The 22,773-nt window shown below is 34.2% G+C and overlaps 1 protein-coding gene across 11 annotated transcripts in view; it reads right to left on the reverse strand.

Moving 5' to 3' along the window:
- The window catches only part of ADAM23 (ADAM metallopeptidase domain 23), a 77,424-nt gene that overhangs the window by 32,940 nt on the left and 21,711 nt on the right, over window positions 1-22,773 (reverse strand). For 10 of the 11 annotated variants that reach the window (XM_075756406.1, XM_075756398.1, XM_075756399.1 and 7 more), the window contains exons 4-14: window positions 20,215-20,278; window positions 17,339-17,421; window positions 16,525-16,588; window positions 14,168-14,240; window positions 13,572-13,645; window positions 12,569-12,634; window positions 8,708-8,779; window positions 5,702-5,868; window positions 3,532-3,616; window positions 2,663-2,753; window positions 966-1,014 (exon numbers count right to left, since the gene is read on the reverse strand). In XM_075756406.1, the coding sequence (XP_075612521.1) occupies window positions 966-1,014; window positions 2,663-2,753; window positions 3,532-3,616; window positions 5,702-5,868; window positions 8,708-8,779; window positions 12,569-12,634; window positions 13,572-13,645; window positions 14,168-14,240; window positions 16,525-16,588; window positions 17,339-17,421; window positions 20,215-20,278 (888 nt within the window). The remainder of the gene's footprint in view (window positions 1-965; window positions 1,015-2,662; window positions 2,754-3,531; window positions 3,617-5,701; window positions 5,869-8,707; window positions 8,780-12,568; window positions 12,635-13,571; window positions 13,646-14,167; window positions 14,241-16,524; window positions 16,589-17,338; window positions 17,422-20,214; window positions 20,279-22,773) is intronic. The other variant, XM_075756397.1, reaches the window with a different exon arrangement.

Raw genomic sequence — 22,773 nt, forward strand, 5'->3', positions numbered from 1 at the left:
GGTTTGTTGCACAACCTCTTGTACTAATGTTTCCATCCAAGACTGATGCTTTGATGAGGAAGCAAGTATCTATTCTGATCAATGCCTTACTTCAGATTCCAGAAGCAAACTTAGTGAATAATTTTCTGTTGCATTCATACAGTGGCTGGCAATTACAAGCCTACAGGAAAGCTGCACTTTGACTGAAGAACCAATTTCCAAATACCACATGAAGAAACTAACCTCCTTCTGTCTTATTTATAACTAATTTTCTCCATGATGTTTGCAATCAAGCTTCCACAGTGAGCAAGAATTCTGACAGGAAGTGATTTATAAGACTCAAACCCCTATGTTTCAGATGCTATCCTTTTCTAATCAATTGCTTACAATATAGAGAAAAGAATCTTTGGCAGTGTGTGAGGGTAGAGGGCAATGAAACCTAGTTTCCTCCCATAGAGATGGGCTTCCCCCTCAAACTTCACTGACCCATTTAGCTAAGGATTGAGAGCACTTGCTGAAAGCTTCAGGTTTCAACTTTTATTCACTGAACAGAAGCAGAGATATCTGTTCACTCAAAATTAGAATTTTGAAGCAACTGGGGGAAAAAAAACCTAAAATTTAGGAGAAAAAGAAAAATATCGTTTATCAAAATGGTATTATAACACTTTTGCAGCTGCATGTAAAAAGTATACCTGAATTTATTTAATGAAAAATATATATTCTTTAATTTTCAATCATTGTAAGTATAGCAAAGCATTCAAAATATAAGATTTATTAGTAACTTCCTAAAACGTGAATAGCAAAGGGAATGAATTGCTGAAAATAGAAATCATTGATCTGTAATGTTTGGGTTGTTCCAACTGCTTCTAGTTTTTAATTTATTAGTACTAAAACACACAGACAAAACACATTACATAAATATTTATGTCATAATGTAAACTATGAACTCATTCCAGAGCCCTCAATTACTGATAGTTATGACATACCCCGTTTCCTCCATGATGCAACCACCCCAGGATTCAGTGCAGTCACACTCTTCTCAGACAAGACCAAAATACAACAGAAAAGGAAAGCAGTTATAAACATGCTTACAATAAAGTACTTACTATAAAAATGGACCTTGACTAATTATGCAAAGATTAGATGGTTGCTTGGCTGTACAGATTCTAACCCTAAAAAAGAAACCAGCCCACTTGAAGAGATACTAATATACTTAATATAAAGGTGGTACTTTCAAATTACCATATGTTCATGTTCTTAGACTCAACACAAAGTTTCAGGCAATATAGAAAGCTAAAAACAGCTGGCAATGTTCCTCCCTACCTGCTCTCAAAACAGGCAGCACAAGGGTACATGCAGTACACATGATACTAATGATTAAGAATGTTCACATTTCCACCTTCCTAAAATGTGTACAGAACACCTTGAAGGAGAATTGTTACTAGACAGGCCTTTTAGCGTAGAATTATTAATAGTAATATGTGAATCAGCCAATAGTAATACATGAATCATCCAATCAAATATTCATTAGAAAAAGTAGTTGAGTGAAAATGGATTTACAGTTTACTTACAGCTATAGCATGTAAGTTCACAGTGACCAAATTCATAAAATAAATTAAAAAATAAAAAAATTATAAACATCTTATGGCCGTAAAACAGAAGTTATAAACTACTCATAAAAATTATCTACCAAAGTAGTAATATTTTCAAGAAGGGTTCCGTATTCTAGTCACTACAGCAAATCCATACTGGTTTTCCACAGAAAATATTCACAGATTATTGATATAGTTATTACTGCTCTATTCAGGTCTTTCATTAATCTTTCTCTATAAAGGATATCCAAATAAGGAAACTAAGCTATAATTTTAAAAACCCCTATCTTAGTTAAAAAAAGTACTGATTTCCAAATTATATGAAGACTGTTTTACCTGTAATCAAACCCCAACAATATAGAAAATATTTTAGCAATTTCCAAGTTTACACAATTCAAAAGTGATGCTTTACATAATGACATTCCCTAAACTTTTCCACATTGTTTAGTAATTCACAGATTTCTGAAGTGATTCTAAAGTAAAGTCAGCATTATCATTCACATTTTTAAAGAAGAATCAAAGAGAGAAAGTAGCCAAATTGCTTACAAAATGTGAATGGAAAAACCCAACAGTTTTCTTTAGCCTCAAAAAGGGATTTTGCAGCTGCTTTTATACCTACACTCTACATGTGTTAAGGCCATGTCAGTCTAATCGTCTAGCTGTGAAACAGCAAGATAACAAGTTGAGCAAATGTCACCCTGAACTAGGTTGCAGATTCTTACTAGTCCTTCAATCACAAATTGTGTATTGCTGTATTTTAATAATTTAATGATAGTTCTATTGGAATTACAGATGTCATTATAATATATAAGGAGTTCTGAATTAAATTAATGGTGTTTTTACCATTATACATTTGAATGTTGGTTATGAATCCAACCTCCTGACACAGGACATCACTGAGGTCATGGCAAAATGAGTGCTAAACTAGTGGCTCTTATTTTGGTTACAACTTTTGGTGCACATATTTCCAAAAGCACCAATTCTTGTTCTACAGTTACAGCAAGTTTGGTATTTGTTTCAAATACTACAAAGGAAGGATTTACGTATTTAGCTAAGGAGGACAAAAGAAGACTCCATATCTATGTACATACTCGGTTTCCTGGCAGCTGGCTCCCACTGTATTCCAAGATTCTGAGCAAGACTTTGTGCTAGTTCCTGTGCCATGGCCAAAGGGAGGCCATACTGCATTTCAAGAGAAGTGCAATTAAAAACAAAAAACAAAACAAAAAGTTATTGAAATGAACACTACACTGGCCCATTCTGACTTGCCACATACCTACTACTTCAGTAATTCTGTACAGCCAGTAACAATTGCATATAAGGAAAATAAACACAATGAAGTACATAATGGAAACATTTTTTTTCTCTTAACCTGAGGGAATCCCTGTCTGCTGGTTAACCTTCAGAAAGGAATCTGGTTGATATATATATATATATAAAAAAAAAATATAGTTTTGCATAGTATGATTAACCCATGTTCAAACAGGAGATTTTCATTATCAATTTAACACTACACTGATGAAAATTAATAATCATCATCACTACCACCACAGAGGGACGAAATTTTTCTAGTTTTAATGTTTAAAAAAAATCAGTAAGAATTACACATCATCAGCACCTCATAAGATCAAGCCTCTTATAGAGAGAAGACCCAAAAGGATGTTCAGTGCTATATTTCAAATACTTCTGTCTCAGTTTTTTGGGTCTAAATTTCTGTTAAATATACTAAAAGTCAGTTTAAGATCCTATTAAGAGAATAATGCAGATGGGAGGAATGCTTTTTAAAATGTAAAGGACAGTGAGCAGTAGTTTAATGACTATACAAGAAGGCTGGCTGTGAAAATCCTAAGTTTTTATTATGTAAGTTATCTTTAAATCTGTGAACACTGAAACATGCAAATGCTGAAGTTATAGTGTATAGTTTCTATTTTATTTCAGTTTAGTCATGAAAAAAAATTACCTCATTCACTCCTACTCCTCTGGTCACAGAGCAAACACCTCCAAAGTAACTTAAGCTGCTCCTTTTGTAATGAAATGTCACATTCCTTACAAAGAAATAAAAATAAAGAAAATGTAACACATTGACATTGGGCACCAAAAACTTATTAAAAGATCACACTTTCACACGTACTATGATACATTGCACTCACATTAATCCTCATCTAGCAAAAACAACTGCAAGTTTACAAACAGAACACCGACATCAAAACAGTCAATTAGGTACAACCTATTTTTATCTTGTAGAGTCAGAATCAGTCCCAACCCACAAAAAAAACCCAAAACAGGCAGAGAAAGCTAGAGTACCAGATTCCTAAGAAAATACAATGATAACATTTCCTATAAGAAGATAACAATATATTCCAATTTATAATCTGTCAGGAAGGAATTCTATACTGAAATGTATCAGTGTTGAGAGTTTTTTTAATTACGCTCTTAATCCAGACCAATTCAGGTTCTAGTTTCAACTCAAATGAAAAGACTGAGAAGCATACTCAAGGGAAAGTAATTTAATACTGCTTTTTAAACCTGCCTCCTTTCATTTATTGTTAATCACTGGGGGGGGGGGGGGGCACGGTTCTGAACAACTGATATACCACATGTTAATTTTATTTAAATACTACCTTTTTTTTCTTTTTTTTTTTTTTTTTTTTTTTTGAAGAGGAGCTAAGCTCCAAATAGTTTAGTTAAGTTAATGTCATCTGGAAGACATAAATTTTTCTATAAAATGTCTATAAATGATTATGAATTATACCTATTTTAACTTCATAGGCATAATAAATTTATGCAGCCTTGGACATGCATAGCAAATGACCCTAATCTTTGAAAATTAAATCCTTTTACAATAGCAGAATTTTGTTTTTTAAATGATAGGATACTCCAGACAGGTATGTATTTATTTTTTCAGAACATTCTGACAGCCAACTTTCAAACTGCAGCTTAACTATACTAAATGCTTAAAGCTAGATGCTTTACAATAGACAGAACTGCAGTAAAGGCTGAGGTTGGGAGGCACTTCTGGAGATGGTAGAGTTCCATGCCCTTGCTCCAAGGACACTCAGCTGGAGCAGACTGCTCAGGGCCACATTCCATTGGCTATTGAGTATCTCTAAGCATGGACACTCTGCAGCCTCTCTGGGCAACCTGTTCCAGCATCTGACCCCCTTCACAGTGAAAGGTTTTTCCCCTATGTTTAAATGGAATTTCCTGTATTTCAGTTTGTATTTGGTACCTTTCACTGTGCACTACTGAGAACAGCCTGTTTGCCTGCCAGCAAACTCTTCAGCAAGTGACACAACACATGCATAAGAGTAATTAAAAGTGCACATCATCACCACTTTGCATATGTTATAAAAAACACAATTAGCATTGTGCCTGTATTAAGGCAGTACAGCCATGACAGAGGCTGGAAAAAATTCTGCAGAGGAAGATATAATAGGGGATGAAGATGATGAATGATAGGAGAATCACATGGAAGACATTTGTTACTCCATCCTCATGGTATGTCATGCTGCTGGGAGAAGGCTTAAGATCTTCATGCAGGGGAACACACACTTCCTCCTCTTTGCTTACAATGCCGTGAGGTAAAAAAATACTGTTGCTCAAGGTTCATGTTGTGCCTAATGATGCAAATGGAATTTCCCCTCAAAATGCATTGTGTCTCAGAAAACACTCTATCACTGCTCTAAAGGAGGAGACCTTCCATTAACAAATCATTACTGCAGCTACATGTGTGAATATAATAACTGGAATGCTCTTGTGGCAACACATAATACTGTCAGCTCTGCCCTCTCCTGCTCTTTACTGGGAAAGCAGTACATTACACACCTGATTAGCAAAACTAGATGTCCTTAAGGGCTCATCAGAAGACACTTCAAATATATGACACTGTCTCTAGGTTGCAAAGACATTAAAACGTCATTATAGATATCTATCAACATGACTATAATATATATTACACCTATTAAAAATAGACCAACATGTTAAAAAATAGAGTAAGCTTCCTAAGGAAGGCAGATTTGATTGATGTAGTGACTACCAAGCAAAAGTAAGCAAGAAGAGACAGGTAGACAAGTAGACAAAAAAAGTATATAAAACTGTAATAGCCTAAACCATTGTATAATGGTACATACGAGAGCAGGTGCACAGCATCAGCATGCTGTTTGATGTAATGCTGTCGATATTTGGAGAAATCATGAAGCATCTGCAGAGGGTCAGGGTGAATATTAATACGATCTCTGTCTGTCCAAGTTTCCACAGCAACAAGAACCACCCTGGTGTTCAGTTGTTCCTTGTATATCTGAGGGCAGAGACAGGACAGGCACAGGAGTAGAACACTGGGTCAAACATGCACAATTAGCCAGTAAGAGTAAAGCGGAAGGACAAGAGGGATAAAAGAGGAGGAAAACATGGGGAAACAGTTAGCTGGTAATGCCTTGGATTTCCTAAAAGTTAATATTCTGATCAACTTAAATTTTAGAGGACAAAAAACATTTGCTGCTCTTTTTTTGAGTCACTCCCTTTTTTTTTTTTTTTTTTTTTTTAAGATTCTCATGTCAAATAATTTCACCACTGAGTTTTGCAGAAAACCTGTACAAAAATCAGCAAAAAAAGAAATGTAAAGGTACACTGGGTGATCTCACAGAAGACAACAAGAAAGATCTCAAAGACAAAGAACAGCCAAAGTCAATTCTTAAGTCAAAATTATTTAATTTTTTCAGTTCTCCAATATATCCAAAATTTAATTCACATAATGCTTGATTTTCATTTACAGTATGATCACTTAATTCTCACCTTACTTGAGTAGCATTAAGAATATTAATTTTTTTCTATTAATTTTAATGTTGCTGTAGCAATGGACAAGGAAATGGCAATCAGGCCCTAATAATTACAAAACAGCTTTGAAATATCCATTTTAACTTTGTGCGTGATACTTGATTCTGAAATAAAACTGCTGTTCTCTTTAGGTTCATGTCATAAAATACCAAATTTTATTAACTAAAGTTATTCAGAACTTGGAGATCTACAAAAGATGCATTCCTTACCCGCAATAGAGAACCTGCCCATCAAAAGTCCTACATGCGACACGAAGAACACTTACTGATCATACTTAGTTATGATCTAAAAAGCACTGGATAATTAATTCATCCGCTGCCTTATGCATAAATACACAAAAAGTTATTTGTCACTTCCATGAGGCACCATATTAAACATATGGTTTTATTATTTTTTTGCCAAATTATACCTACAATACACAACATGAATTGCAAATATCCTCCTGCAGTTATGATAGATATTTATATTGAATACACTAGTACTGACTAGCATGCCAGCCTTTCGTATCAAGGCTGCATTATCCTTATAAAAAAGTCAATGTACAATACTCAGCTTATATTTATTGCCTTTTTTCTAAGGGTAAGATAGAGCAACCAGCTAAGCTCAATTTTATTCAAGAACTTTGAAGGAAAAAAGAATATTAATATGCTTAAATCTGAGGGGGACAGGCTGAGGACATACGCAGAAAATGGTTAGTGACAGGAGAAAAATCAATAAAATTAAACCCTAGAAATCACAACCTGGTCTACTGGAGGGTGTCCCTGGCCATGGCAGGGCGTTGGAACTAGACTATCTTTGAGGTCCCTTCCAACCCAAACCATTCTATGATTCATATGGGTGGATCAATAAAGACTTTACTTGCATTTGCTGAGAGGAAAACTCTATTTCCTGAAGCCAACAGGAAGGAAAGAATGGAGGAGGGGGCAGAGAACCTGGAAGCCTCTGAAAGCCACTGTCCTTTTCCCAGTAATATATCAGTAAGAAATAATAGCCCACTCCCTGTTCACAAGGGGATAAAAAGGCAGAAATTCCTGCTCCTTTTCATACTTTGTTTAAAGAAAAGACCATTAAGATGTCATTTTGCAAGATCTCTATGAGGTGACTGAATTCTAAATTGGAGAGAAGCTGAATGTTTCTGTATACACACATACAGCAAATAAAAATGGAAAAACAGCAGGAATAGTCAGAGAAAGGAAAGATAGAATAAATAACTTTTATTAAAAATGCAGAAGTAGTACCAAGAATTAATGATCAGATGAGAAAAAAAATGATGTCATCCTTTGGGAATGTCCAATATAAAATGCAGAAATGTTATTTCAATTATTTGTATTTTTATCTGCTCTAGTAACTTTTCTTCAGACTACTAGCATTTTCAGACCATTACACAAGAATATTCCAAAACATTTCCAGTATTTCATATATTATAAATATATTCACCTAAATTTTCAATACACATACAGGATACATAATCCTCATATGTAAGATACTAAAAACAAATACTGTATTGCTTCCTCCAAACTAAATAAACTGTTGACGATGTTTTGCACTGAATCATATCACACAGTTCTGTTGGTATCAATAACATCACATGGAAAGCAGACTTAGAGTCAGAATTTTGCTAGCCTTTGTATTCACCACTACTAGAAAATCTATTCCGTTTTCACTACAAAGATAGCTCCAAAATGTGTCATTACATGTATATCAGGAAAAAAAAAAAAAATCAAATGTTACCACAAATCTTATTTTTAGTTTATACGCTTTATGTGAAATTGGTCTAAATTTAGTCACAGATAGAAGTATGATATCCACGTCAGTGCCACCCACTTACAGTGTACTACAATGGGATTTTGTTTGGTTTTAAGCTATAAATACACATTTAATAAGGAGAATTTTCATTCACGCTTTCTTTTTCTCCCTATATATATATATATGCACCTTTTGTGAACTATACTTATGGCTTCAACCACTTGTGGTTAGATTTGTATAACAAATCTAAACTTGATTAAATCTCATTCTTAGGCAGTGAAAGATACTGAAAGCTCCTTCAAGTTTGAAATCTCCCTGCCAAGGGCAAATTCTGGCAGTTGCAAGCTTTGAGAAAAATGCCAAGGATAATTTGGTGGTTTCCTATAAATTCACTCCAGGCTATTCTTCTGCAGAGGAAGTGGAAGTTAGTTTTAAAATGTAATTTTTATAGCTGCTCAGGTTTTTTTATCCTGGTAACTACTAATGTTAACCTTTTAAATACAGTGCTGAACTAACAAATCAGTGATATAGTTTTCAGAAGAAACATTGATACTTACAGCATCTACAAGGTTTACCACAGACTTTGCAAAATTGTTTGTGTATGCATTTGAAGAACGGTGCTTTTTGAACTAAAAGGAGAAGAAAAAGTAGAATGCCATGAGAACTTAAATATTTATTACTAATTATTTTTACAGCAAGAAAGGAAAATTCATATTTTGAGAAAGAGTAAGGGAAAAACTCAAAAGCTTTTCAGATCACAGCCTGTATCTCATATTCAAGAATCTCTAGAAGATAAAGGAAGCCATGTATACCAGACAGCCTTCCACATCTATAAAGGGAGCATTTAGCCACAAGAAATACCCTATTTAGAATCAGAGTTTGAGAAAATTACAAGTATAACATAAACATGAAGTCAAAATTGAGAGAATACTGTAACCATTAAAGCTGTGCTTAGCCTGATTAGTTAAATATCAGACTGTACTAGCCACATTCCATGACTCTAATTATGAGACATGAAGATAAAGCATTTACCACTTGTCCTGTGTGCAGCTCTTTGCAAAGGCATCCTTTCTCTACTATAGCATCAGACTTTTATGACGAGTAGAATTAGTTATACCGAAAGGCAAAAAGGAAGAGAGAGCGTATGGTAAAAGTAAATGTGTGTTTGAATGCGAAAAAGAGTTAAGCTGAATATCTTAAGTTTTCACTTCAACTTTTTTCCATTTCTGTAGACTTAGATGAGCTGTATTACAAGTTCTGCTTCCTAATTTCTGTGCGTGTCATTACAATTGTTTCACGTCTTTCCTCATCCTGCCCCACAAGTGTTCCAAGTCAAATTTTCCAAAGATGCTGCTACGGTATCTGAACATGAATCCATGACTTTCATGAAACTCTGAATTTTTTTGAAATTTCAAACCAAAATTGCATTACACAATATGATTTTCAGGCAGGAAAAATAAGCCTTCAAAATTTCACAGAAAAGGAACAAAAACCTGCATAGCACAAAGAGGGCTAAAAGTCTTCATTAAAAAACTCTTACTAATTTCAACTACTGGTTAACAAATCTCATCACCTCATGAGCAAACATTATCAAGTTCCATGAAAGTGTCAGCTATTCCCACACTGAAACACAGTACCCAAAAAGAGGCATTTAAACAAGAGGGTCTGACTCTTCTCTGAGCAACTGAGTAGCTACTCTCATCAAATAAGTTAGATGATTAACTACCTTCCCAAATTAGAATAACAAAACAGACAAATCCCATTTTCCAGAATTATGCTTGGTGTGAAGGTGAAAGTAAAACTGGAAGACATATATGCTTTTAAAATAGAAGAATCTGTTTCTCAAGTTGAAAGTCAGAAGAGTGACACACACATTATATTAGATAACTAGAATTTAAAGAGATGGAAACGTTGTTATTCTTGCACAAGCAATCTAGTTTTATATGGATGAAATGCCACAGAGATAACAAAGTTCATCAAACTTCATGATGACTTTCATTTGACTGCAGGAAGATAAGTTTTTTACATATCCAGTTATTCACTGTTAAGTTCCACAAAGTTTCAACACATCCACAGCAGGTTTTAATACCCAAAAATCCTACAACATAGGTTTGCAGAGACCCTCTTCCCCTATAACTATTCTCAAACAAAGCAGTTTTGGCTACAGTGCTAGCAGCCACTTGGGATGTACACTAAGACTATCCATATCATGGGACTGTTTGCTCCCTAGGGAAGCATGATACTAGGACAAAATAAGGGGGGTGGGGTGGGGGGGTGGCTTTGTGTTTTTTGGGGGGTTTTTTGTTTGTTTGTTTTGAGCCAATCCCAAACTTTCACAGAAGTGGGAAGGTAAAATAATGTGTTTTGGAAAATGTACTTGGTTTTCATGAAAGTATTTAAATGCCAAAATCAATAGCAATATAAAACATAATGTGTTTAAATACAGATCCTAAAACAGAAATTAAGCTAAGTCCAGTAAAAAGTGCAACAGCCTAGTTAAATTGTTTAACTATGGCTTTAGTATTACAGGAAAGGAAAATTTAGTGAAAATACATAGTATTAATAAATTAACATCACAATGGCCAAAGAGGTTTAAGATACTTCTTCCAACACAGAACCTTGCTGCAGGAGAAATCTGCCCTCTATTGGTAAGCAGAAAACCTTGAAAGTATGTTTAGTGAGCTCCTGCATAAGCAGGCTTTAACTCGTAATTGTGAATACTTCCTTAAGTATATCCATTTTATTCCTTGAAAAGAATTCTTATCTGCTTCTGAGTCACTGACAACTATGAAGCAAAAAATCTTGAATGCTTGTGGTCTAAAGTTCTAACAAATAAAGCCTCAGAGGAGACAAGAGTCAGTGTCTGTAACAAGTATAGTGAACAGGATGGTTGGCCTTTAAGCATGTCTGTAATATGAGAGGCCAGAAGAAACAGACAGACATAGAAATATTACCTCTTCATAAGGAAGACCAACCACAGACCTCAAACAAGACAATGAAATGTCCCTAACTAAATGTCCCTAACTAAATGTCCCTAACTGTGCCCTACCCCTAAACAGCTAACATGTGAGCACTCTTAGAATAGTTTCCTACCAGGTGGCCTTACAAGTGAAAACAATTGAAGAAATTTCTGTCCTACTCTTTCCAGCCATTCAAATTCCCCCCACATTGCTGAATTGACACAGATGAAATATAGGATATTTTTGCCCAGACTATTTCTATGATTTATTGAGCAGATGAGGGAAGGTTGTATTATCTGTCTATTCAGCACTGGAACAAGTACAAAATACTGTTCTGATATATGTTATTTCTGGCTCTTTAAAATCATCCTTCAGTGTTGACAAAAGGGCCCACAACAACATAAAGCGTTGGGAAAACATGCAGTACAGCAAGAGATGCAAGGAGCTCTTACAGAAACTTAAAAGTTTATTTTACCTGCACATAAAATAAACAAACTGTTTAATCAACAGAATTTAATTAAAAAAAAAAAAAGTCTTGCTCACACAGAAGCAAAGTCATACTAAGAGCTGATGATCCTTATTTGCCTCTTAGTCAAAGAACAGCTGATAAAGCTAAGCAAGACAAGGGCTCAGAACAAGGCACCAGCAAGTTGCTTTTACATTAACTTGCTGTCAGTTGCAGAATATTCTTTGTTACTAGAAAACTTTTAAACCTACACTGAGTATTCTTCCATAACATATATACTCTAGTTAAAATGTAGCTATTGGACTCAAATCTGTTACTACCCAGGCCCCTGTCCTGATTTTTCACAGGGGTAACACATGGACACTTTGATAGCCTTACTCGGCATAATTAGTGAAAGCAGTAACATTTAAATAACACATGTCACTTGGTTTGATTTTTTCCAGTCACCCCTCAAGACAAAAAGGAAAAAAAATTGTAGGTTTTCCCCCCTCCCCCCCCTTTTTTTTTTTAAAATGACAAACACTTTCTGAATCAAACAAAAACCGTATCTTGCACTTCATTATGAATCCTGTTTATAAGTGTGGAATAGCCAGGAAGAATAATCAGATAGTTTTGTCTATATACTCTGCTGCATTAAAGTTTAAGTTAGTAAAATAAATTCAAAGTAACAAGTTCTAACCTTTTTATGATTTTAAGGATAGGATGTAATTTTAGAATGTTTAGTGTGTTTGTTCTGTACATAATATGCCCATAACAAACAAAACACTTAAGTTATCCATACAATACCAAAGTGATTCAGACATATTTTGAATATATAATTGCTGTAGAAAATCTTAGGTAACATTAAACATTATTAGGTATTATGGCATATACTGTCTCTTACAGCTCTTGATAAATTAAATATTTGACCCAAACGTTGCTGATGCACACTGCTGTACAACAACCTACAAATTATAATCAAAAGGAAGATTACCACTGAATTGATAACTTACCATTTTATGGTCATTGACTATCATGAGCTCCAGATATTTCATTTCTTCAAAGATACCACGAGATACCTGATGGATTAAAGAAATTCTTTGAGAAATAATGAAGATGTAGTGATTTTCAAAAATAACTGCAGCTGATTTAATAGGATTACCCAAAAATATTATGTAGGATATGTAAACTGGTAAAAACTGGGTCGGATGTTCAACTAGGGTAAACAGTCATAGCTCCAGTAACTTAGTGACTTATGATAGACACTGGATGAGAATCTGAGTCACATCATTAAGACTGTTTAGAGTCTATTCTTTTTGGTTCAGCGCAGAAGCCACCACTGCTTCCCTCCTCTCTCATTTTCACAATGGAGAAAAATCTCAAACACTAAAAACCTCTTAGTCTACTGCACTGTTCATCACAGATATAAAGAGAAAGGAATTTACTAAAAATAGATGCACCCGCAAAAGAGATGCTGTGGATTGTGCAACTCAGTGAAGGAATACAGGTTAATCTCCTTTAACTCAATTATTCCTCCCCTAACTCTGACACATGCATGTGCAGATCATGAGGACTGTCTACTTCTGTTCTCTCAATAACCCAGTTCTGGGTGACCTCATTCAGAATTTTGATTTAATCATGATACTTAACGAGCCAAATGAAAATAAAGTCAGCTATCTACAAAGTAGCAAAACTTCATTCAAAATTATTCTTTATCCTCAAGCAAACTCAAAAACTTAAGATTCTAAACTCCTTTTCACTACAAAAACTTCCATTCAATTGATGTATAGTATTGCTGTTACTTTAGAAAGCCTATCCACTTTTCTCCAAATATTCTATTTGTAAAGAATAATCTTCCTGTTTGACAATTTCATAATTGTATTATGTGGCAATATTAAACTACCAAAAATATTTTTTTTTCTAAAGCCTATGTTAAAATGTTAAAAAAATCCAGAAATAGTGGGTTTAATTTTGTTTTTATAAATGGTCTTAACTCAGGGTCACACTTCTACTCACTGCTCTCTTTCTTCTCTTTCTCCTCAGCCACTGTAGTTCAGACAGAAGGGGCCATTCAGAACTAGATTCAGTCTCTGTACAAATTACAATTTAAGAATTTCATGGCATTATTTTAAACTACTTACGTACACTGTCCAAAGCAAAAATAGATTAAGATCACCAAAATTAGAAGAACATTTGATATCAAGAAGTTCATTTTTAAAAATACACAAAATATCTCATATCAAAACTCAAGTCATTTAAATATCTCAAGTTAGAATTAAAGCATACAAGGGGAGGTAGAGATCATAACCTGGGCTTAGAATACATATTTTCTTCCATCTCATGGCCTCAATAGCATTAATATCAAGATTAAATTAAATTATTTGCAGAAGAAAGCTAAATACAGGTCTTCATGGATGGAAATCCTTCAGTTGCTTTTTGACAACTCTAAATTCCATTGCAATAATGGTGAAAAACATCAGGTTAATATTTATTTTTCAAGTGTTTCTAAATAATCAGCAATTTTACATAGACCATTAGCCTAATATTCAAATTTTTCAAGTTATATATACAATTATTTCCAATATTGAAAAACTTATAAGCAAAAAACATACCAAGCTCCTGCAACTGCTTGGAGGCTTGTGTTCCATAAGTTCTTTGGATGGTATGTGGCCTACTTTTACTTTCCTGATAAGAAAAATATGTGACATTTTCTTCTAATTAATAATGTCAAGTGAAAAGTGATGCACTTCTTTCAGTATTTATCTTTCTTATTATTCTTCTTCCATAAAATGCAAGCAACCATAGTACCAATTTGTTGTAGTACTAACTTGAAGTAATCTATTTGCAATCCTGAGCAAATCATGAAGCTTCTCTGCTTCACCACGTTTACTGGCTTACAAAACTGAAGTAGCACAGATGTCTTTGAGATTACATGAAAAAAGTCCTTTAAAAGCCTTAATGTTAGAGAACACAGACCATTTATTCCAATAAATCAAATTAGAGTGTATATATCTAGTTGAAATCTTCCTTCAACAGATGAAAAGCAACTATTGCTATTTGTAACAAAAATGTGTCTTTCTAATTGCAGTAAAATTCAAGAAACTAATCAATATGCCATCTTTAAGAGGATTATTTCACCCTGTTTTATTGGTGTATTCAAACACTTAAAAAGCAGATGACTTTTAATACACATTTTCTTTAGAAGTCTGACATGCCCCAAATTACCACATTTTATCTGCTCTAGAAAACAACTATCTTTTCTTCCGTAACACCTCCTCTGCCTGCCAAAACAAGCAATTCTTTTCAAAGGGTAGGATGCTACTGTTTTGTAACTTCCATAAGAAATACATAACACATTGAAAGAAAATACCACCTATTTTTGCTGGGGAGCTAAGGAGAGGTATGTGGGAGAAAAAAAAACATCTCACATAGTATCTACTATAGTTGAGATTAATCAGGCTGAATGAACTACATGCTGAAGGCTGTGTCCAAGATACTTCTCTCATGTAGTACAATCAAAAAATGAGCATCTGAAGCTCTCTGTAGCTGTATTATTTTGATCTTCAGTAGTTTTAAGGAAAATATTTCATCTGTCTTCTTATCATTTAGAATTCCACTTAAATCCTCAGAGTTGGCAGATGGTATCTCACTTTTATAACTAGAACTTTTGCTCTACTTCCAAGTTTTACTGAAATATCACAGAGAGAGATATCCTGATTTCCTGTCCACCCAAGCAAGAAAAAGTTTAGTCAAATTCTCCTCTGCCTACTATATGGATACCACTGTATAAACATAATCTCCATTAATTTATTTTATCTGTGCTGTCAGTTTTCAGCCTTACAACCTTTATGAATGTGTGCTACATCAAAATGCATTACATAGCTTAAGACATGGCATGTAATATTGTTCCTCAGGAGACTGAGAAGTCTTTCTGGATGTAACATTTTTCCATGCCTCTCTAGTTTATTTACAGCCCAATAATTGACCATCCAAATGATACTGATTCCTCTGAATGTTGATCCTAGTTTCCTTGAAAGTGTCAGGAGTCAAAGATTTTGCAGATCTTTGTTTGGACTGTAAATTCAGCTTTAAAGTCACTAAAACATTTCAGTTCTGCAGCATTACGTTATTTATCATATACTGGTAAGTACTAGAGTGAGACAAGCTTGATAGCTGCGATACCACATCTAGAATATATCCTACAGACCAAGCAGGATACAAACCTTAAGAATTCTCTATCTCAATGTTGCAGAATCATTTCACCGAAAATCACTCAAATCTTTAAGCCATTCAAGAGGTAGAAATTTACCTGGTTTTACTACTGTTTATGAAATTGAGTCAGTTCTATTAACAGCTAAAGTTTTAGAAACAGCTGTATTGTAATACTTAACATGAACTACAAAAATAATAATAGTTAGCAAGGTATTTGCATAAATGGAGTCCTACATGCTGATCTAGCATAGTTATATATTTGAATATGCTGGATCAGAATCATTTAAGCTATACTGTGACCACTGGCTTAACATATATAAAGTGTAAGATACCCAGATATAATTATCTACTACTTTAAGCTTTCTGTGGAAACATGGTAGGTCAAAGAGCAATCTGATCCAACTATCCATGACTTCCAGAGATCCCTTCTATGAATTTATAAATCATGTAGTTCAAGTACTAGAGCAAATTGATAAACACTTTTTGACAGTCCATAACCATTTGCTATGAAAACAGTCTTAGTAGTCTACTCTCAACATCTAAATGATCAACAATAACTAGGAAAGTAAAGATTAAAGAAAAGCAGAGAAAAAAGTTAGGTAATTCATACTTACACATTTGTTGCCTTAAATAAATTCCAATCAAGTGTTTTAAAATACTCTTGTTTTTCATATGAATGAATGAGAGAGGTCACTCATTGATTTATCCTAATACTTTTATTTGCCAAACCAAATAAACCAGATAAAAATAAACTTACTGCACTGTGAGTCAAATCCATTGGTTCTATCACATACAAGTAAGTATTATCTTCAAACATGCCACTAGAACATGAAGAAAAAGAAGTGATATTTAGGATTACATGACAATTAATTTGACTCCAGGATATGATTTTTTTGACAAGACAAAACCAAACTTAGGGTGGAAAAACTGATCAGTATTAAAATAAATTCCATATACGTTCATTACTACCGCATATGGCTAAAGCTAAGATTTTTTTTTTATTATTTTTTTTAATTTTAAGAGATCAGGTGCATTTTAACAAACTAACACTGAAAGTAACAGCAATGTAATGATAAACCACCAAAGAGTAAAGATTTGACCTTGGAAAGAGGAAGTCCTAAGACATGTATTAGCATGCAGAATATAATCAACAGGTGAGTTGCACTTAACAGTAACTAATCCTATTAAGGACTAATTTCTTCCATTTTTTCCTTGCACAATCTAACAAAAAAGATCAATTTTTCTATTGGCTGACAGAATCATACATGAATACTGAGCATGCAAACTGCTAAAGTACGATTCGTGTTTATCCTTTACCCTAATAAGTGATATGCTGAAATATTTATTTGTACTTACCATATTCAAAGGTTCCATGAGACAGCATCAAAAAAACTTTAATACCAATGACACTAAAAGAAAATGCTAGCAGTTTGGCATAGCTGGTACTGGCATTTCAAAACATGAAAAATCTTTGGGCCTGTAGAGTTTCAGTCCCTCACATATTAAGAATTAATATTCAAGAGTAATAATTAGTTAATAGCCTTGTTTGAAAAATGAGAATGTGCACTTACTGAAGTCCATTACAAGTTGAAAGAGCAACTTTGGAATCCTTGATACCTCTGATATTTCCATGGTAGTAACAATGCTCTCCACCCTAATAATGTTTACAAATAAACAGTCACACACACACAAAATTACCCTGATTTAATGTCTGTTGCTTAAAACCAAGGTAAAAAAAAAAATCTAACACCTTGCATTAGGTAAAATTTCACAGAAAGCAGTGATTGCTAAAGTAAATATCAATGACTAGCTCTAATTGCTTATAAGAGAAAAACTGTGCCCAATAAATACTAATTTATATAAGTTTTCAAGCCATAATATGGCTTATTCTTTTGTTGAAGTCACAGCATTGTTGATGTTTAAGTGCATTTCTTGGCTGTAAATTGATTCTGTAAAAACATTATGTCATGCAAGTTACATGAGCATTGAATTTCTTCTTGGTGCCTTCCAGGTCTGTTAAAATCAGAAGTAACACAGTGTTCAATCACCTGGCACGTATTCGGCTTAGATCTGGATTCTACCAATTTTGTCTCACTAAAAATTTATCAGGTAAAATGTTACATCGTTAGACTGTAGGTACCAATATCACTAACGATGAATGAGTCAGAAAGTGAATTCCGTTTAGCAATGCTGAAGTACACAGTTGCATTGTTACTGTACATATCAAAAGGGCACTAAAAGTCAACTCTTGATTTTATGTGCATAAAGTTCCGAATAGAAGCAAAACCCAAATTATTAAAAAAATGGTAGGATATTTGTGTTTCTCTAAGCAAGTTAGCAATCATGTTTCAGAAAAGGTCCTGCCTTTTATTTTAAAAATAACATTTAAATTACCTGTAAGCATGTTTTAATTTTAGAGACTTAAAAAAAAACCCCAACCAAAATTAGGCAAACTACATCCAAAACTGTGATCCCAAACCTCAGTTCTCAAAGGCCCCAATGACATGAAGTGAGTGAGACCCTGCTGAATGCTGTAATGCAAACATGAACAGTCAGCTGATGCAGGGATTAGGCTGAATAGAATTAGTGCAAAATGTGCTACCAAATGGGTGTATAATGAAGCTCTGTGTGTAGTCTTCCACTTCTCCACAAGAGCATAAGGGAAGTTGCAACATGTGTATATATGGGGATGAAAGCAGGGAAAAGCAGGAGACCAAAATACTTAAAATCTTAAGGTTCTGATCCAGAAAAGCCTTGCTCAGATGCCCACTAAACTCCAGTGAATGCTACATGCTTTCCTCCAAATTAAAAATGCAGGTTCCCTGGACCTGCCTGGTTTTCATCATCAAGTACCTTTTTAAGAATTTGTTTGTTTTTTTTTAAAAAGACAGTCATCTCAGTAAAGAAATTGCTGTTTGTTCTTCAGTGTTTTCACTCTTGTAATAAACCTACCTCTTCCTAGAAAATACAATACTTTTCATCAAGATCTCACCACAGAAGGAAACAAAAGAATCTTTTACTTAGTCGGGTCTAAGAACGATTATAAACTACTGCAAAAGACCAGGATACAGTCCTTATTTGATCTCCTACACTGTCTGTGTATTTTCTGAACTTATAATGAAGCCTTTTACAGATTAATGTGACCTCAGGAGCTCTATTACTGTTTCTAAATAAATCAATTCAGAAAACATCCCCTAGGAAGTTTGGATCAAGTTACTGCAGCATGAAAAGGTAGTCCATTTGCTGAGTCTAAAGTTCTAATATAATTTTCCAGTCAGATTCATGATTCAGCAACCGCAGTGCTCAATGCTAGTGCTGCAGCTCACAATTGCATGAGCTTGTCTAAATGCCAGAGGGAATTGTTTTCCTGCATCATTTAGCATTTTTGCCTATTCTGCAGAGTACTGAGTCTTAACGAAGTGAAACAACTTCCTTAGTATGTTACATGAAACTATTTTTCTTCTTCAGTAGAAGAAAACAAAACAGTATTTTGCAATAATTATATTGCAATGTAATTGTTTAATTTTGCCCTAACCTGCAATATATTATTTTAATTATCTGTAACAAGGGAAAAATAATAAACTAGACATCTAATACTTGGACAAACAACAGTCCTGACTTGCTGGAGGCATAAATGCAACTTGAATGCTTACTTTCCTCCACTCTAAATAGAGATATATTTCACATGTAATAAGCTCACAACAAATATTCCAGTATTCATACCAAATAGGAAGAAAGTAATTCCATGAAAATATAGTTTAGAACCTTCCTGGGAACCTAACAGTCCTCATTTTGTTACTACAACAAATAAAAAAAATTATCTGTTTCCCTTAGTCAGGGCTGAACCATCTTGCGTAACTTTAATCTCTTTCTCTTTGGATCAGTAGCCTATGGCACTGAATTTAAGTTGGGAGTTTGTTTGACAAATGTAATTAATTGGACATCAAGCAATATGCTGGTTTTGTAATAACTGAAACCTTAACCTCTGGAGTTAAATCCTTCATTTTCTGTTTCACAACCGTATCATTCTTGCAAAGAAAAGTCACTGCAAGTTTGTTTGAATGTCTTATTACCATTATCCCTTCTCCTTACACTTTGTGCTAAGGACATACAAATAATTAGTGAAGACTATACTGATGGTGACCTCAACCCCTCCAACCCCCTTACATTTTACAAGATGTAATTGTTATGGCAGTATCTGGATCATCTTCACTACTACCACCTACCACTGCCTGCCCCTCACCCTGACACACAGCTTTCCTTTTTTGTACAATTCCTCTTGTATTACTGAGGTACCCTTATAAGATAAGATCACAGTTACCTCGTTTGCATGGAAAAAGGCTTCTGGTGTTTTTAAAAGTCTTGCAAAACTTTTTTCTTTTTTTAACATTTTATTGGTATTATTCCCTCAGAAAGACCATTCTGACACATTTTAAGAGCACAATACCTTAGAAAACTTCGGTTTTCCATCTTCATAGTGAATCTCCACATAATTGGAAGATAGTAAGTCACTGTCAAAGAAAGGAAAAATCAAAATGAGGAAAAACTGAATATTATTTCTACTGCTATAGGTAGGGTTGGGGTTTTGTCAGAATTTTCAAACCACTTTTTCTTTCTTTCTAAATTAGTCTAAAACAGTCAAGCAGCTTGCGTCCATTAAATGGTTTGCTGGTGCACCAGAAGTCAGAGTGTGTTACAGAAGGGGAATTTCATTCTGCAATCTCATCCCCTGTATTTTATCTTTACAATTATATTATCAACCTTTCAAATATGAAAAAAAAAAAAAAAAGAAAGAAAAGAAAAATACCCCATGGCTTTAGAACTTTGTTTACTGCCATAACTGGTACTGACAAAATGTATGTTTAGTTCATTATTATTTGCAAGTAAGTTTTATATTTTATCTAAAAATCAGACAGAGTGTATGTAAGGCTGAATACATATACAATTGATCTGAAGACAAGCGTGTAGAGCTTACCTGTATCTCACTTGCACAACTGCAAATACTCACATGTTTTTTTCATAAACAATAATGTTCTTAAGAAGAAAAAAAAATACTACCCCTTTTCTTCCTTTGACTTTTTCTTCTCAGATTCTTTTCTTACTTTTATTTTTTCCTAACTCTGGCAAAACAAATTTCTGAAGCATAAAAATTCCTCATACCATATAATTTACAGTTCACGTTTATTTTATTTTTTTAAATAAGACTAGCTAGTACGTATCCTGGGATAACTTCAATGCCCCATTCACTTCTCACCCAGTTATAATCCTGGTTGCAGCACAGTGGCCCAGGAAGAGCAAAGCAATTAAATATGTTAACTGGCCCCATCATACATGCAAGACAAGCATTTTAGTTAATGTGATTCAGAATTCTCAGCATTTTTTAAACTTCTAAGACACTGTACCCTTCTGGATTAAAAAAACAAACCAAAACAAAACACCCAAACAAACATTAAAGGGTCTGATAGTGGTACAGATATTCATAGGAATAATATTTTTGTTTTGATAAAAACCACCATCATTATGGAAGCCTGGTCTTACAAAAGAGCTCTGATAGGAATTCACAACTAACAACCACTTTTGATAATGGGTATCTCCAACTCAGATTATGCTATTAGCAATCCTGATAACACTTTAACTCTGGGACTACTGGCTCATAAAATCAATTCTTCATGCTGTATTTATCAGGCACTACACCTATCAAAGAAGGTCCTGCAGAAGCCAGTTACCAGTGAGCTCTCTTAAAAGTCCTTTCTTCATGGAACTGAAGAAACCACATTATGGGCACTCCGTGCCTGCAAAACCAATACTAATAGCCATGAATAATTACTGAAGTCTCATAATTTGTCTTAACCTTCATTTTGATAGCAATATTTAACAGATATACTTTTAAAATGCAGAATTAAAAATAAATTCAGTTATATAAAATAATTTTAACTTTCTCTATTTGTATCATAGTAAGCTATAAATTTTCTGCAAGAGAATACAAATGCTTTTTAAATAGTCTAAGTGCTTGACTTACAATGCAAACATTCACCACTTCAACGTGGCACGGTTTGAAGCTTCTAAAGAGGATTACATATACAAAGCAATTAAACTTTAGTGTCAATAATGTCCTTTTCTTCTTTACATTTTTCATACTTATTATGACGTATAGGGACTGCTGTCCTCAGTACTTAATGGGATAGTACAGACAAGCCTAGAGGTAACTGAGACAAGTAGGAAAATGGAAAATTCTGGTTAGATAAAAGTTTAAAAAGAAATCACTGAAGATGGTTAAACACTGGAACTATGCTCACTTTGAAAGACCCTTGACCAGATTCAGATTTTTACAGGCACTTCTGCTTGAATTCACATAGAACATTTGGTTTCCTCAAAGCAGTTCCAGGATCAGCATTTATCTACTCATTTCCAAATCAAGCTCACACTCTCACACCCTGTTTCCACTCCACACACACCCCCTGCCCTTCTAGTAACCTTGATTGATCTCAGAACTACTTTCAGTGCTATCTAGTGCTTTTGGCATCTCATAAGACTTGAAGTAGGTGATTTCCCACTGTGTCTTCTGACTCACAACTAACTGTAGTTTAATTACAGTATTTGTCTCTTAGATTTATCCCATTTCATGTGACATAAGAGCTGCTCAAAATTACTTTAATCCACTCTTTGCAAAAGCTTTCCAGAATTCAGTAGACTTTTGGATTTTGGTTGAGCTTCTGATGTAACTCAGTTGTTTCCTTCATCTGCCAACCTTTTCCATTCTTTAGCTTCTCATTACTTCCAACTGCAAAGGGATTCCTGATTCAGGTAATAAATAGTGTCCTGCACGCTTATAATAGAATACTATTTATATGTTACAAGTATAAAGCAAGGATGCAGCACACAGCAGCTTTTCTGCAGACTCTACACTCTTCTCATCACTAACTTTCCAATGCTACTGTCCTGTAGGATCTGCTAGATAGAAGGCACATTGATGAGCTTCTCCATACTGAACAAATACCCTCTGAAG

Source organism: Balearica regulorum, chromosome 6 (assembly GCF_011004875.1).
Source record: "Balearica regulorum gibbericeps isolate bBalReg1 chromosome 6, bBalReg1.pri, whole genome shotgun sequence".
NCBI lineage: Eukaryota > Metazoa > Chordata > Aves > Gruiformes > Gruidae > Balearica > Balearica regulorum.